Source organism: Leuciscus leuciscus (genome assembly GCF_965113295.1).
Source record: "Leuciscus leuciscus genome assembly, chromosome: 23".
Classification (NCBI taxonomy): domain Eukaryota; kingdom Metazoa; phylum Chordata; class Actinopteri; order Cypriniformes; family Leuciscidae; genus Leuciscus; species Leuciscus leuciscus.
This window is the reverse complement of record NC_138747.1, coordinates 22,951,387-22,965,194: the sequence shown is the minus strand read 5'-3', so window position 1 is coordinate 22,965,194 and position 13,808 is coordinate 22,951,387. Positions and strand designations below refer to the sequence as shown.

Here is a 13,808-nt window from a genome sequence, read left to right as displayed (position 1 = left end):
TATAAATTCTCATTGCTACATAAATCTACAACATTTTAAAAAAACATTACAATTATCACAGAATAAACTTTGCGTTGCTGTCCGCAATCGCGTCAAGGATCAGCCAAATTTCCACGTGCATCATAAATCAGTTGTTAAGAAAAGTGCTGAGCAGAATTTTTGTGCCATCTAGTGGTTTTATAAGATAATAAAATCAAATGCGCCTTTTACCCTGGTGCGCCTTTTGCCCCCCGTTGTACACTACACAAGAATGGTCCAATGGCTTTATGCATAAACATTGTATTTGAATTATGGCGGCAACCCCAATTTAGAATTTGATGTGCATCTCTGAGACTTTCTTCAATGTGGGAAAGGGGTAGTTCATCAACCTGGCACCCCGCTCAGGCAGCCATTCTGCTCTGCTAAGACAGCGGCATATGATAAATCAATAAGGAAGGGGTATTGATCTTGTGTGGGTCGATAGTTGGACCAGCATTATCAGCCAGAGATGCACAAATGCACCTCACACCCTGCAGAGATAGTTGTGTAGGGTTGCTAGCCAGGGGACTTTATTGTGGGCTATTTAAGAACTCGTCTACAAAGGCTAAGTGAAGGAAATTGCATATGAGGCTGGGTAGCAAATCTCCTGCCAGAAAAAGGAGTTGCAGGCGCTTCATTTGGGAATACACACGGACTGTTTTGGACTTTATCAGTCAGTTGTACACACTGTGTGCTTTTCACAGCCGGAGAGGGTTTGGAGCGACTGCTGAGCTTTAGTTTTCACACAATTGCTAGTCTCTATTCAGTATGAGCGCTCCCCCGTAGAATTTTTAGTATGACAAATGTGTTCGTTGGTAGTTCATTAGTCTCTCATTCACCACACAAAAACAACATTGAAGATAACTAAAGAAATGAACAGCAATCGAACATATAGAAAAAAGAAGAAAAAAATTTCAGTAAGCTGCTCAGATTCCTGAAAGGGCCTTACAAATGTATAGTCTGGGTGATGTGAGTTCATGCTGATCCAATACAAAAACTGCCCACTGTCATGGGACCAACAGGTGGACCTCTGAGGGGGCTGAAGGATGAAATTAAGTCTTGAGATGTGGGGGTCGTGACTCGTGCACCCTGCGGGGCTTGATAGGACCTCACCCACGAAGACCACACATCAATTAAATAGGAGCCATGGTAAACATACACAACACCTGGCATGATATGGCAAAGGCCCAGTGCTCAGCCTTAAGGTAAGATGCTGACCGTGAGATGACAAGAGAGGAGAGATGTTGAGGGGGTGGGGAATCTTATGTATCCAATGCATGATTTATAAAGTTGCTGGGCTGTGCAAAATCAATAATACAGCCACTGGCTGTAAAAATGTTGCCTATTTGTTCTACACACAATTGCTATGTGATTTCTAGATTTCTAAAAGAACTTGATCAAAACAATATCCAATTTGTATACCAGTTCTCAATTCTAAATTGGACTTTGACAGTAAGAAACGGTTATTCGGTACTAATAATTACTGCAGATTTACACATTTTCTGAACAAAATGGCAGATGCCTCACTGTATGTTACCCTAGAGTGCTGTTTCTATGTTGTTGCTAAGGTGTTCTTAGTAGCTTATACCATGCTGTTTTGTAGTTGCTAAAGGTGTTATGATAGTTTCTTAGCATGTTTTGGGTATTTCAGGGTGGTTGCCACATTGCCAATTGGTCCACCCAGAAATCTCTATAATATTCTGAGTCCTAAAACTGGGCCGGGGTCCCTCCCTCTATGTAAGTATACAGGATTTTTTTCCCCACGCATTAGTCTGCTAGGCATAAGAGTATGTCTGATCACTTAGAAAAGTAGATATTTGTCTACACCCCCCACCCCCACCCCGCTCACAAACACACACACACACACAAAACCTTATCCCCAAAGCTAAACATAACCACTTTTTTAAAACAAAATAAAATAAATTACAATGCTGTCAATATGTCAATACTGTACGTGTCTATAGAGTTAGGGTTAAGGGATCGAATATACAGTTTGTATAAAGTATAAAAATTATTTCTATGGAAAGTCCCCATAAAACATGGATACCCAGTGTGTGTGTGTGTGTGTTTATTGTATTTGTAAATATTTTAAGGAACACTTAATACTAATGCAATTAATGTCCAATAAAGATTTGTTTAAAGCACTTTTTCAGGTTTTCCGTGGCCTAATCTAAAGTGACCTAAGCCCCCGTGTCAACAAGCTTCCCCCTAAATTTGGAATTGTATAGCATAAAAAAAAATCTTAAACTGGGTTCAATGTGCAGTTTTTGCTGTGGCAGTAGTGATGAAAATAAAAGACTAAATAATTGTGCCGCCATATCCTTTTAAACCCTGAGAAGAAAAAATAACTCGACGACCAATGCAGAGAAGCGAAGCCGTATGAAGAGTATGCGGCGCGCGAGTAGTAGTGAATGATCGTTCATCATGAATGATTTGTCACTCTGTCTGCACTAGCTCAAAGATCTTCTATCATACAAACGGACCCAGCTTTTCGTGTCCACACCAATCTGTCAGTAGCCAGCTTTCTGACAGATAGGCAGCAGCTAGTGAGACTGGGGAAACTCAGTCTGCATAGGAGACAGACAGGAGGTCATACAACTGTCTGGTGCAGTCATTACAACCTGTAGCTGAACACGCTCAAGACTGTGGAGATGTGAGTGGACTTTTTAGGAGGGACACCCCATCACTCCCCCTCCTCAAGATCACGAGCAGCACTGTGGCAGCAGTGGAGTCATTCAGGTTCCTGGGCACCACCATCTCTCAGGACCTGAAGTGGGACAATCACATTGACTCCATTGTGAAAAAGGCCCAGCAGAGATTGTACTTCCTTCGCCAGCTGAGGAAGTTCAACCTTCCATAGCAGCTGCTGACACAGTTCTACTCAGCCGTCATGGAGTCTGTCCTGTGTTCGTCTATAACTGTCTGGTTTGTTCAGCTACCAAATCTAGACATCAGGAGACTACAACGGACTGTACAGACTGCTGAGAGAATTATTGGTGCCCACCCTCCATGACCTGTACTCTTCCAGAGTGAGGAAAGGGGCAGGTGAAATAATCACAGACTCCACTCACCCTGGACACCACCTGTTTGAACTGTTGCCGTCCGGACGGCACCTCAGATCACAAAGGACTAGAACATCTAGGCACAGGAACAGTTTCTTCCCACAGGCTATTTCCTTCTTGAACAGTTAAATGCCTTAGAAATGCAATACCCTACTTTTTTGTGCAATTTCCTTGTAAATTCATTTAGTCCTATTTATTCATATTATTATCCACAATACTGTAAATAATAATAATAATAATAATAATTTTCTAGGTACTCAAAGCGCTTTACATGGAAGGGGGGAATCTACTCAACCACCACCAATGTGCAGCATCCACCTGGATGATGCGACGGCAGCCATATTGCGCCAGAACGCCCACCACACACCAGCTTACTGGTGGAGAGGAGACAGTGATGAAGCCAATCAGTATATGGGGATGATTAGGAGGCCATGATGGACCGAGGCCAAGGGGCAAATTTAGCCAGGATGCCGGGGTACACCCCTACTCTTTTTCGAAGGACATCCTGGGATTTTTAATGACCACAGAGAGTCAGGACCTCGGTTTAACGTCTCATCCGAAGGACGGAAATATGTACATTATCTGAATAATCTCTATAATTTGGGTCAAATATGGACCAACCTAACCGTTGGGTTAAAATATTTATTTAAAAAATGTAACCCAATGGCTGGGTTTGTCCATATTTGACCCACATTTGGCTTGAAACAACCTAGCATTTTTTAGAGTGTGTAAATGTTTATTCTGACTAACCCTGTGTCTTTATACTTTTTTTATATTTGTTATTCTTGAATGTTATTATGTGTCTTGTTATATTTACTGTATATGTGTGTACTAGAAGCTTAAATAGCCTACCAAAGTAAATTCCTTGTTTGTGCAAGCACATTTGGTAATAAAGCTCTGATTCTGATTCTGTAGAGGCATGTTTTCCAATGAACCTGTGTTGATTGTTATGGTGGTCATGAGTACATTAAAAAAAATAGTGGTACTTTAAGTTTCAAAGCTTGAAGCAGATTGGTAAATTAAAATTATATAAATTAATGAAATATATGGTTGTAAATATACAGGATATATATATATGTATGTGTGTGTGTAATAACACACCTGTTCTCAAAATGCTGCAGAATTTGAGATGTTGTCCAAGTTGGAGTTAAATGTTCAAATCACTAACCCTAGTATGACCAATAATAATAGTGATATTTAATAATTATAGTGATGGTGTGAGTTGATGAAAAGCTAATAATTCATTCAATCATAAAAACTCAAACTATTAAAATAAAACACTAAAAAAGATTAAATATTATACTTGTTTACCTGCATGTCATGTGACCATCAACCGACATCAGAAAATCTTGACCATGTGAATATGTTGTTAAATTACTACAAATAAATATTGCGGTCAATATAAGGTATTCGGCTGACAAAAACGTTTGGGAATCCCTGGCTTGGGGAAACGAATATATTCAATAGTCAAATTTGTCATCAGCAGGGTTATTATAGTTAACAAAAAAAACCTACTAAAAATAGCAAAAACACACAAAAATTTGTTTTAAAAAATATTCTAAAAATGGATAAAAAACATTGAATAAAAACTAATCAAACAATATGTATGTAACTATCATAGTGTCTAAATTATACTAAAATAGCACTGGTCATCAACCAAAATAATTATTCCAGTATATCTTGAATATGTTAATATTTTTAATAATCTATCTGACTGAAATAATCAAATATATGTCCTATGGAAAAGCATTCCAGTAACCTAGTCCTCTGCAGTAACACAAGAAACAAATCACAAACACATGCTTCAATGTCAGATACATTCATATGAGATACAAGACATAGAAGTATAGCCACAACAAACAGAGATCTCAGTGGATTCATGCAGTAGTACTTCAGTAGTCTGTAGAGCAACGGCAGGCAGTTTAGATTATATAAGATATTCAGCAAAGGGTCACAGCATGGAGCCTGGGATGGTGCTGGAAATTCAGTGAAAGACAACGAGACCCAGAACCAGAAAGAGAATGAAAGAAAAACAGAAAGAAAAAAAGCAAGGGGGGTGGAGTAACCACAGAGGATATGTGTGAGCACAACATGGTGTTCAGATCCTACCACTGTGTGAATAACTGATAAAAGCCTCCACAAGCGACTTGGATGATATTGTGCAAAAGTTTGAAAGGAATGTGAAGCTCACTAATGAACTCAGTGACATTTCAAGAGGAGGGAGAGAGCTTCCACTGTGAGGTCTTCAACATCTCCTCCTGCTGAGATCTGGGGCTCCATAAGCCATCTGCTGCACCCCTGCTACCCAAAGCAGGAGAAAAAAAAGCTTTTCAAAGAGATGAAAGGTTAAAGCTTTTTCTCTATACTTCCTCAACTGGAAGATCTAAGAAAGTTACAACTTTTTGAGAGTTGTCTGATACTGAATGAGGTGGATATAGACCACATACGGGACACAGAGAATATTTTCTGAGTCGTTACTAGCTAATTCTAATTGGTTTCTATTCTGGGAAGTATATGTAGGTCTACCTCAGTTAGGGTTTGCTTGAGTTTGTGTGTGGATTGGGTCATGTTTGATGTGTAGAAGCAGTTGGTGTGACTCTAAATGACATGAGGGGATGCTGCCTATGCCAGATTCACACCCACAGGTTTTCACACCCACTAAATCTCCCAGACCGTGAAGACAAGAATAGTCATCAAGAAAGGGTGGCACTTTTGAAGAGCCTCAATAATATTCTGCAACAAAACTAGTGAGCTTTCTTGCTGTCTACTACCTACATAGGTAGCATCCCCAGTGAAATGGAGCCTCAAGTGACGGATTTGGAATGCAATAGCCAGCTATGTCTGTCTTAGAAACAGTGCTCCTCAGGCAGAGAACATTATATATATATATATATATATATATATATATATATATATATATATATATATATATATATTATCAAGTCTCACATGTTATTTGCCTGAGGAGCACTGTGAATGACCAAGACACAAGAAAATCACAGCACCATTTCTAAGCTTTGCAACTCTGCAAATATGACTATACAGCGTGCGTGAAATTCCAGCATTTATTGATGCCAGAAAACAGTGCATCTACAACATTGTCCAGAAGTCTGAGAATCAAGTTTTTGTGGTTGTAAAACTTAAGATATAAAAACTAGCAGCTGTGGTTGCCAGGTTGTTGTTACAAGTATTGCAGGACAGCATTTTTTCACTATTATGCAGTTCCTAAATTAATATGCCATTCAATTATATAATGTTAATATAATATTTGAGCTATTCAAATCTGTCTTACCATAAAATGGACTGATAATAATAACCTAGTAGAAGACCACATGATTACAAAGTTTATATATATATATACTGTTCTTTGTATTGATGTATTGATTTAGTATCAATACGGAAGTGACAGGGGCTGATACTGTACCAAAGCCAAAATTGTATAATAAAACCCAAAGCCACAGTCTATAATAAAACCAATAATATCCCTGTAACAGTGATGTCATAAGTACAATTTCATACTTCATGCAGGAAAAGAGTATTGCTTTATTACATAGTTTATTTTAAATTATTGTCAGATATTTTGCTGCAGGTCTGTATAAGCACATGATATGTGACTAAGATCAAGATAATAATAAATAAAAAAAAGTGCTTAGCTTTGCAAATTGCATCCTTCCAATCTTGCACTGAGAATCTGAAATAAGGTTGACAGAAACCTTAAGATTTCACACCCAGCCTCCTAAAATTAAAAAAAAAATCAAACAAAAGAATGCTTCAAAAGAGGGAAATAAACGCATCTACAAAATGAGAGCAGCCATCCCTTAACAAACAGTTTCAGCAATTTCACACCTCACATTGTTCGTTTTGGCAGCTCTAAAAGTGTCAAGGATACAAAGCGCGTAACAACAGGCTAAGTGTTAAAATTGCCATAAAGAGAATCCATCTGGTGCCAAGAGAGCTCAGGAAAAGTGAGAGAGTGATATCACAACTGGCTCCCTGCAATGTGTCCCGTTATCTTCTAGCTAAGCATCCTGGCAGAATGCTCCTTCTCCTCACAGCAGGGAAAACTCCTTCATCCTGTCCCAAAAAACAGACAGATGCACAAGCACACACACTCTGCAGTCTTTATTGGCAAGTTGTGAGGCGTGAAGACAACAAAAAGAAGGCAACGTGGAGAACCACGCCATTTGATCAACCATAAAACTAGTCTACATGGAAACATCTCTGTTGAATCAAAGTAGCTTCTGTATAAGATAAGTGGGAGAGAGGGACAGTGTCTCATTTGTTAAGCTATAGACCAGCTGTCTCCAGTGTCCAACAAAGACTAATTCCCAGTTAGCCAGCAGGACATTGACGCTGGAGAACAAATCACACAAAGGTCTTTATTGATCTGCTTTGGGGTCTCTTAATTGCTGAAGCGATTGGAAGTGTTTTAGGGATGGCCTACATTTGGAGCATCTGTTCTATCTTAACAATCACACTCTAGCTAGAATCAGCAGAAGGTCATTAGTATTGATGAGTTCTTTGATATTCAGTCAGCATTGTACAGTCGATGTCTTGATACCACTGAATGGCATGACATGATCAATATGTGTGATCGTTTAAAACATTTATTGATTAGAAGTGTGGTTCTGTAAGAAGAACGCACATTTGGAGCACACAATTACCAAGCAATATTGAAGCCATTAAAGTAAAAAAAAAAATAATAATTGTTCCAAACAACGGCAGCAAGAGAATGACCACAAAGAAACAAGACGATCATGCTTTTCAGCACCATTTCTAAGCTTTGCAACTCTGCAAATATGACTATACAGCACACATGAAATTGATGCCAGCAAACAATGCATCTAAACTTGTCCAGAAGTCAAAGAATCACGTTTTTTGTGGTTGTAAAACTTAAGATATAAAAACTGGCAGCTGCGGTTTCCAGGTTGTTGTTAAAAGTATTACAGGACATCATTTTTGTCACTATAAATGTTGCAGTTCCTAAATGTATATGTCATTCATTTATATCATGTTAATATAATACTTGAGCTATTCAGATCTGTTGATAATAATAACACAGTAGAAGACCACATGATTACAAAGTTTCTAAATTTATTTCAGCAACTGTTGCCATGAAGGCAACTAAATTAATAATTATAAAAAACATAATCAATATTGACTTGTTAAACAGAAATTTTCTGAAAATGTAATTCATGTTAACTTATTTAAATTTTTATTTTTTACAAAAGTTTACAGTAAAATTACGTACTTTTTTTATCAATTTACTATTCAACAATTAATACGGTTTTACTATATAATTTTACCTTCTTTTTCATTTTTGTTTTAATTTGATTACTTATTTTCATTATCTGCTACATTAAGATGGATCAAGTTTGTATAATGATGTGTGCAAAAAAGAGCTAGATCCTTATTTGGAGTCTAATTAAAATTCACATGTAATTGCATGCTTTCAAACTCAGCTGCCCACTCAAATCAAGTCACACAATTACTGTTTTTGTGGCATTCATGTTTTTATTTGTAGCTAAAGCGCTTTGAGCTCTGGAAAGGCGCTATAAAATAAACATTATTATTATTATTATTACAATTATGAACATAAAGATATGATCAAGCTTGGGGTCTCACAGTTGCGCACACACAGACGCACTTTCTTACATATTATATTCATTATCTTTAAAATAAATAAATCTATAAAATACACAAGTAAAATAGAAAATAAAATAGTACGCAAATTAAATAGCTAAATTGAAAATAAACATATTTGCTCTTAAAAAAGAAGAGAAGGCGATTGTATAGGGTGTATCCTGATTAGAAAAACGTGAAAATGCTGATCCTGGTTAGTTTTAAAACAAAACTGTTCTCCATACCATCTTTCTGACAAACATCATTTTGCGATTTGAAAATAATACAAACGGGGAAAACAGAGAACATACTGACAATTAGAATAATAAGAATAGAAAAGAGGCAAAAGTTGTGTCTTTTTTGGTCTAATAGTAAATAATTAATGAACCCCCGAGCGAAATGCACACTAAAAAGCTTCACATGTTTCCATCAAAAGATTTGACAAAATCAAATATTCGATATGGCATTCTTTAAAGCATAAGAATGAGTATAAGAGCAGGACTCTTACCGTGTATTAATCCGTTGAAAGGGAGCTGAGTGAAGAAGCAAATCATAGATGAACTGGCTCGGGCTCTGATTGTCGAGCGCGCTCCCTGATGCGCGCCGCTGGGAAGGCTGATGTCAGTGATGATGAGAGAAAATCACCGAACAAGTTCACCACATATTTATCCCTCAGGAAAAACGAAGAAAATTAAGCAGAATTTCTCACAAACAGGCTTCCCTTACATATCTCCTCAGAAAAGCCCTCATAAATGGTAACACGGCAGTCATTTATAATTTTTTCTTTCTTTTTTTATCAGGCATAGTTATAAATGTGTCTCCTTTAAAATGTATATCTGGAAGTAAAATTATGTAATTTGGCATAAATTAAAGAGAAAATAATAACACGGCGAGAAAGTAAAATACAGTGGGGAGAACAAGTATTTGATACACTGCCGATTTTGCAGGTTTTCCTACTTACAAAGCATGTAGAGGTCTGTAATTTTTATCATAGGTACACTTCAACTGTGAGAGACGGATTCTAAAACAAAAATCCAGAAAATCACATTGTATGATTTTTAAATAATTAATTTGCATTTTATTGCATGACATAAGTATTTGATCACCTACCAACCAGTAAGAATTCTGGCTCTTACAGACCTGTTCGTTTTTCTTTAAGAAGCCCTCCTGTTCTCCACTCATTACCTGTATTAACTGCACCCGTTTGAACTCGTTACCTGTATAAAAGACACCTGTCCACACACTCAATCAAACAGACTCCAACCTCTCCACAATGGCCAAGACCAGAGAGCTGTGTAAGGACATCAGGGATAAAATTGTAGACATGCACAAGGCTGGGATGGGCTACAGGACAATAGGCAAGCAGCTTGGTGAGAAGGCAACAACTGTTGGCACAATTATTAGAAAATGGAAGAAGTTCAAGATGACGGTCAATCTCCTTCGGTCTGGGGCACCATGCAAGATCTCACCTCGTGAGGCATCAATAATCATGAGGAAGGTGAGGGATCAGCCCAGAACTACAGGACCTGGTCAATGACCTGAAGAGAGATGGAACCACAGTCTCAAAGAAAACCATTAGTAACACACTACGCCGTCATGGATTAAAATCCTACAGCGCACGCAAGGTCCCCCTGCTCAAGCCAGTGCATGTCCAGGCCTGTCTGAAGTTTGCCAGTGACCATCTGGATGATCCAGAGGAGGAATGGGAGAAGGTCATGTGGTCTGATGAGACAAAAAATAGAGCTTTTTGGTCTAAACTCCACTCGCCGTGTTTGGAGGAAGAAGAAGGATGAGTACAACCCCAAGAACACCATCCCAACCGTGAAGCATGGAGGTGGAAACATCATTCTTTGGGGATGCTTTTCTGCAAAGGGGACAGGATGACTGCACCGTATGAGGGAGGATGGATGGGGCCATGTATCGCGAGATCTTGGCCAACAACGTCCTTCCCTCAGTAAGAGCAATGAAGATGGGTCGTGGCTGGGTCTTCCAACTAAGGAGTGATCTCAAGGTCCTGGAGTGGCCTAGCCAGTCTCCAGACCTGAACCCAATAGAAAATCTTTGGAGGGAGCTGAAAGTCTGTATTGCCCAGCGACAGCCCCGAAACCTGAAGGATCTGGAGAAGGTCTGTATGTAGGAGTGGGCCAAAATCCCTGCTGCAGTGTGTGCAAACCTGGTCAAGAACTACAGGAAACGTATGATCTCTGTAATTGCAAACAAAGGTTTCTGTACCAAATATTAAGTTCTGCTTTTCTGATGTATCAAATACTTATGTCATGCAATAAAATGCAAATTAATTACTTAAAAATCATACAATGTGATTTGATGGATTTTTGTTTTTGATTCCGTCACTCACAGTGGAAGAGTACTTATGATAAAAAATGACAGACTTCTCCATGCTTTGTAAGTGGGAAAACCTGCAAAATCGGCAGTGTATCAAATACTTGTTTCTCCCCACTGTATGTAGGTATAGGCTAGCTAGTACAGCCTCCTTCCTGTCCAAACATTCTGCTAAAACAGCTTCATATGGTATAGCATTCTTATTCATCTCAAAAGCATTTGACTGGCAAAAAAAAAAAAAAAAAAACTTCTAGTACACTATTTGAAACCTGCCATCTTACTCATGGCAGCTCAGTTCTGATGCCAGGTTGTTTTCAGCCAATCACCTCAGCTGTTAATGATATAGCTACTGTTGTGCTGTAGTAAAATTACATCACGACAAGACTGGTTTACTTATACATCACAAGAACATGCAGTCTTAAGCCCTATAATAGCTATACTAATATAATGCAATATTTGATTGCAGGAAAAAAATCCAAATTCACGTCTAATTCTGAACGATTACATTCTTTTCTTTTTGAATACATCAATATACTTGTTTTTGCTGTCTGTTATTGATCACACTTTTAAAAGATGGAGTGATAAAGGCATTGTTTGTTTTTCTTTTAATTGATAATTATTTTGCTACTTTCAATGACCTTATATCCTAATATAATTTGGCTTATTCAGGCTGTGGCAAGCAGGGCGAGGCTGGTGGCGTGTTTGATAATGAGCGTCACCTGCGCTGCACTGGTCTCTTATCTCTCACGGAGGAGCACGACCAGGCCTGGGCTGTGTTTCCCAAAAGCATCGTAAGCCTAAGTTGGTCGTGGAGACCACTGGTGGCAATTGTTCTATGATCAATTTAGGCTTACGTTGCTTTTGAGAAACGTGGACCTGGAAAGTTATGTTATGTTATGTTATGTTATGTTATGTTATGTTATGTTATGTTGCTCGCTAGATTCTGATTAAGTTTGTAGAGTGCGTGAGCATGTTTGCATTTATGTACAGTACTATGGTTGTGTGTGCATGCATGTAGGTATACTTATATATGTATATTTATATGTTTTGCATGTATGCACTTTCTTTTTTAATTATTATTATTATATACATTTCATTTGATTATTATTATTATTATAGATACTGCAGTTTCTTGTTAATCCTCCTGATGGGGTTTATGGGTGGGGGGAGGTTACCTAATGTTCGTCTAGTTTTTGTCTGAATTCACCTGAATACACATAGGCTACATCAGAGAGGAAAAATACCACTTTTGCACGTTCAGACCATTTATCACTGAAGTATAGTGTTTTTTGTTTTGTTTTTTTCCATTTAAAGTTTAATAGCTCTCCTTATGGCCCGATCTCTGTTAAAGTTTGCATGCTTCTTCAGAATCATAAAGCGAATATGCTCACCTAATTTTGGGAAGTTCTACGTAGAGCATTTTTCAGTCATTTAAATGTAATTTATAAATGTAAAAAATGTTTTTTTTCCACCTTTATAACAGTTAAAGTGCCACCTCCTAGGATCGGGCCAAAAACTGACTAGTTCGCAAAGTATTAGTTAAAAAAAATATATAATAATCAAAGATTCCCGAAAATGTTGCCCCTAATAATAATAATAATTTGTTACATTTATATAGTGCTTTTCTCAGCACTCAAAGCGCTTTACATATGGAAGGGGAAATACTGCGCCCAGAACACCACACACCAGCTTATTGGTGAAGAGCAGACAGAGTGGTTAAGTCAATCAGTATTCATATAGGGATGATTATGAGGCCATATGATGATGGACAGAGGCCAATGGGCAAATTTGGCCAGGATGCTATAGGGTTACACCCTACTCTTTTTCAAGACCCTTTTTTAACGTCTCATCCGAAGGATGGTGCTTTTTTTGACAGTAGCCTATGGTGTCCCCATCACTATACTGGGGCGTATGGACCCACTCAGACCACAGGGTGAGCGCCCCCTGCTGTCCTCACTAACACCTCTTCCAGCAGCAACCTAGGAGGTCTCACATCCAGTTACTGACCAGGCTCAACTCTTAACCAAGCTTTAGTGGGCAACCGGTCTTGGTCTACAGGGTGATAGCTGCTTAACTCTGTCTGAGATATTCATGATTCTCTTCACCAAGCCCGAGTTCCAGCTGAAGAAAAGCAGCCCCAAAGCATGATGCTGCCACCAGCATGCTTCACTGTGTTGGGGAGTACTTAACTACAAGTAGAGACACTACTAACTTAACTACATTTTTCAGTAGCTTGGCAGTCTCAGTTGCTTTTTAAACAGTGTTGCTTTTCCAGTAGCTAACTACTTTTTGCAGCAAGTAGCGGTGTAGCGCGAGCAAAAGCTACATTGCGTTTTGTCAAGCCTGCGATGCATTGAAGCAGCGCAGCTTCTTCTTCTTACTCCGCCATTTTGGCATTGGTATCAATAGCATGATCGATAGTGGTCGATCGATAATTTAAAACCAGACTGTTTAAACCTTATAATTTCAACATGTTGGACAGCTGCTTGTGCGCCTGGATGCCAGAACAGGCGGAGGAAAGCAAAGGGGAAATCATTTTATCGTATTCCTAAGGATCCTGATAGACGACTGAAATGGTTCACTGCAATAAAACATGCTAACCAACACAACAAAACAGAAAGATGGGAGCCATCAAGCAATGTATTTCGCTTGTGCAGTGAACACTTCATATCAGGTATGTTCTTCCTAATGTAACTTGGTTAGCTAACATGTTTAAAATGGTTTCTGACGATTGTAATGCCATTACGTTTAAGTTTCCAACCCTCT

General features: G+C 38.5%; 1 protein-coding gene across 4 annotated transcripts in view; it reads right to left on the bottom strand.

The window, feature by feature from the left end:
• The window catches only part of draxina (dorsal inhibitory axon guidance protein a), a 44,346-nt gene extending 34,183 nt beyond the window's left edge, over nucleotides 1-10,163 (bottom strand). For 2 of the 4 annotated variants that reach the window (XM_082156779.1, XM_082156780.1), the window contains exon 1: nucleotides 9,211-10,163. Coding sequence is in view for 2 of the 4 variants with exons in the window: in XM_082156777.1 (XP_082012903.1) it covers nucleotides 5,272-5,289 (18 nt within the window). In the remaining 2 variants the exon portion in view is untranslated. Of the gene's footprint in view, nucleotides 1-5,271; nucleotides 5,457-9,210 lie in introns of those variants that run through there. The other 2 variants (XM_082156777.1, XM_082156778.1) reach the window with 2 other exon arrangements.
• Between the last annotated feature and the right edge of the window lie 3,645 nt (nucleotides 10,164-13,808).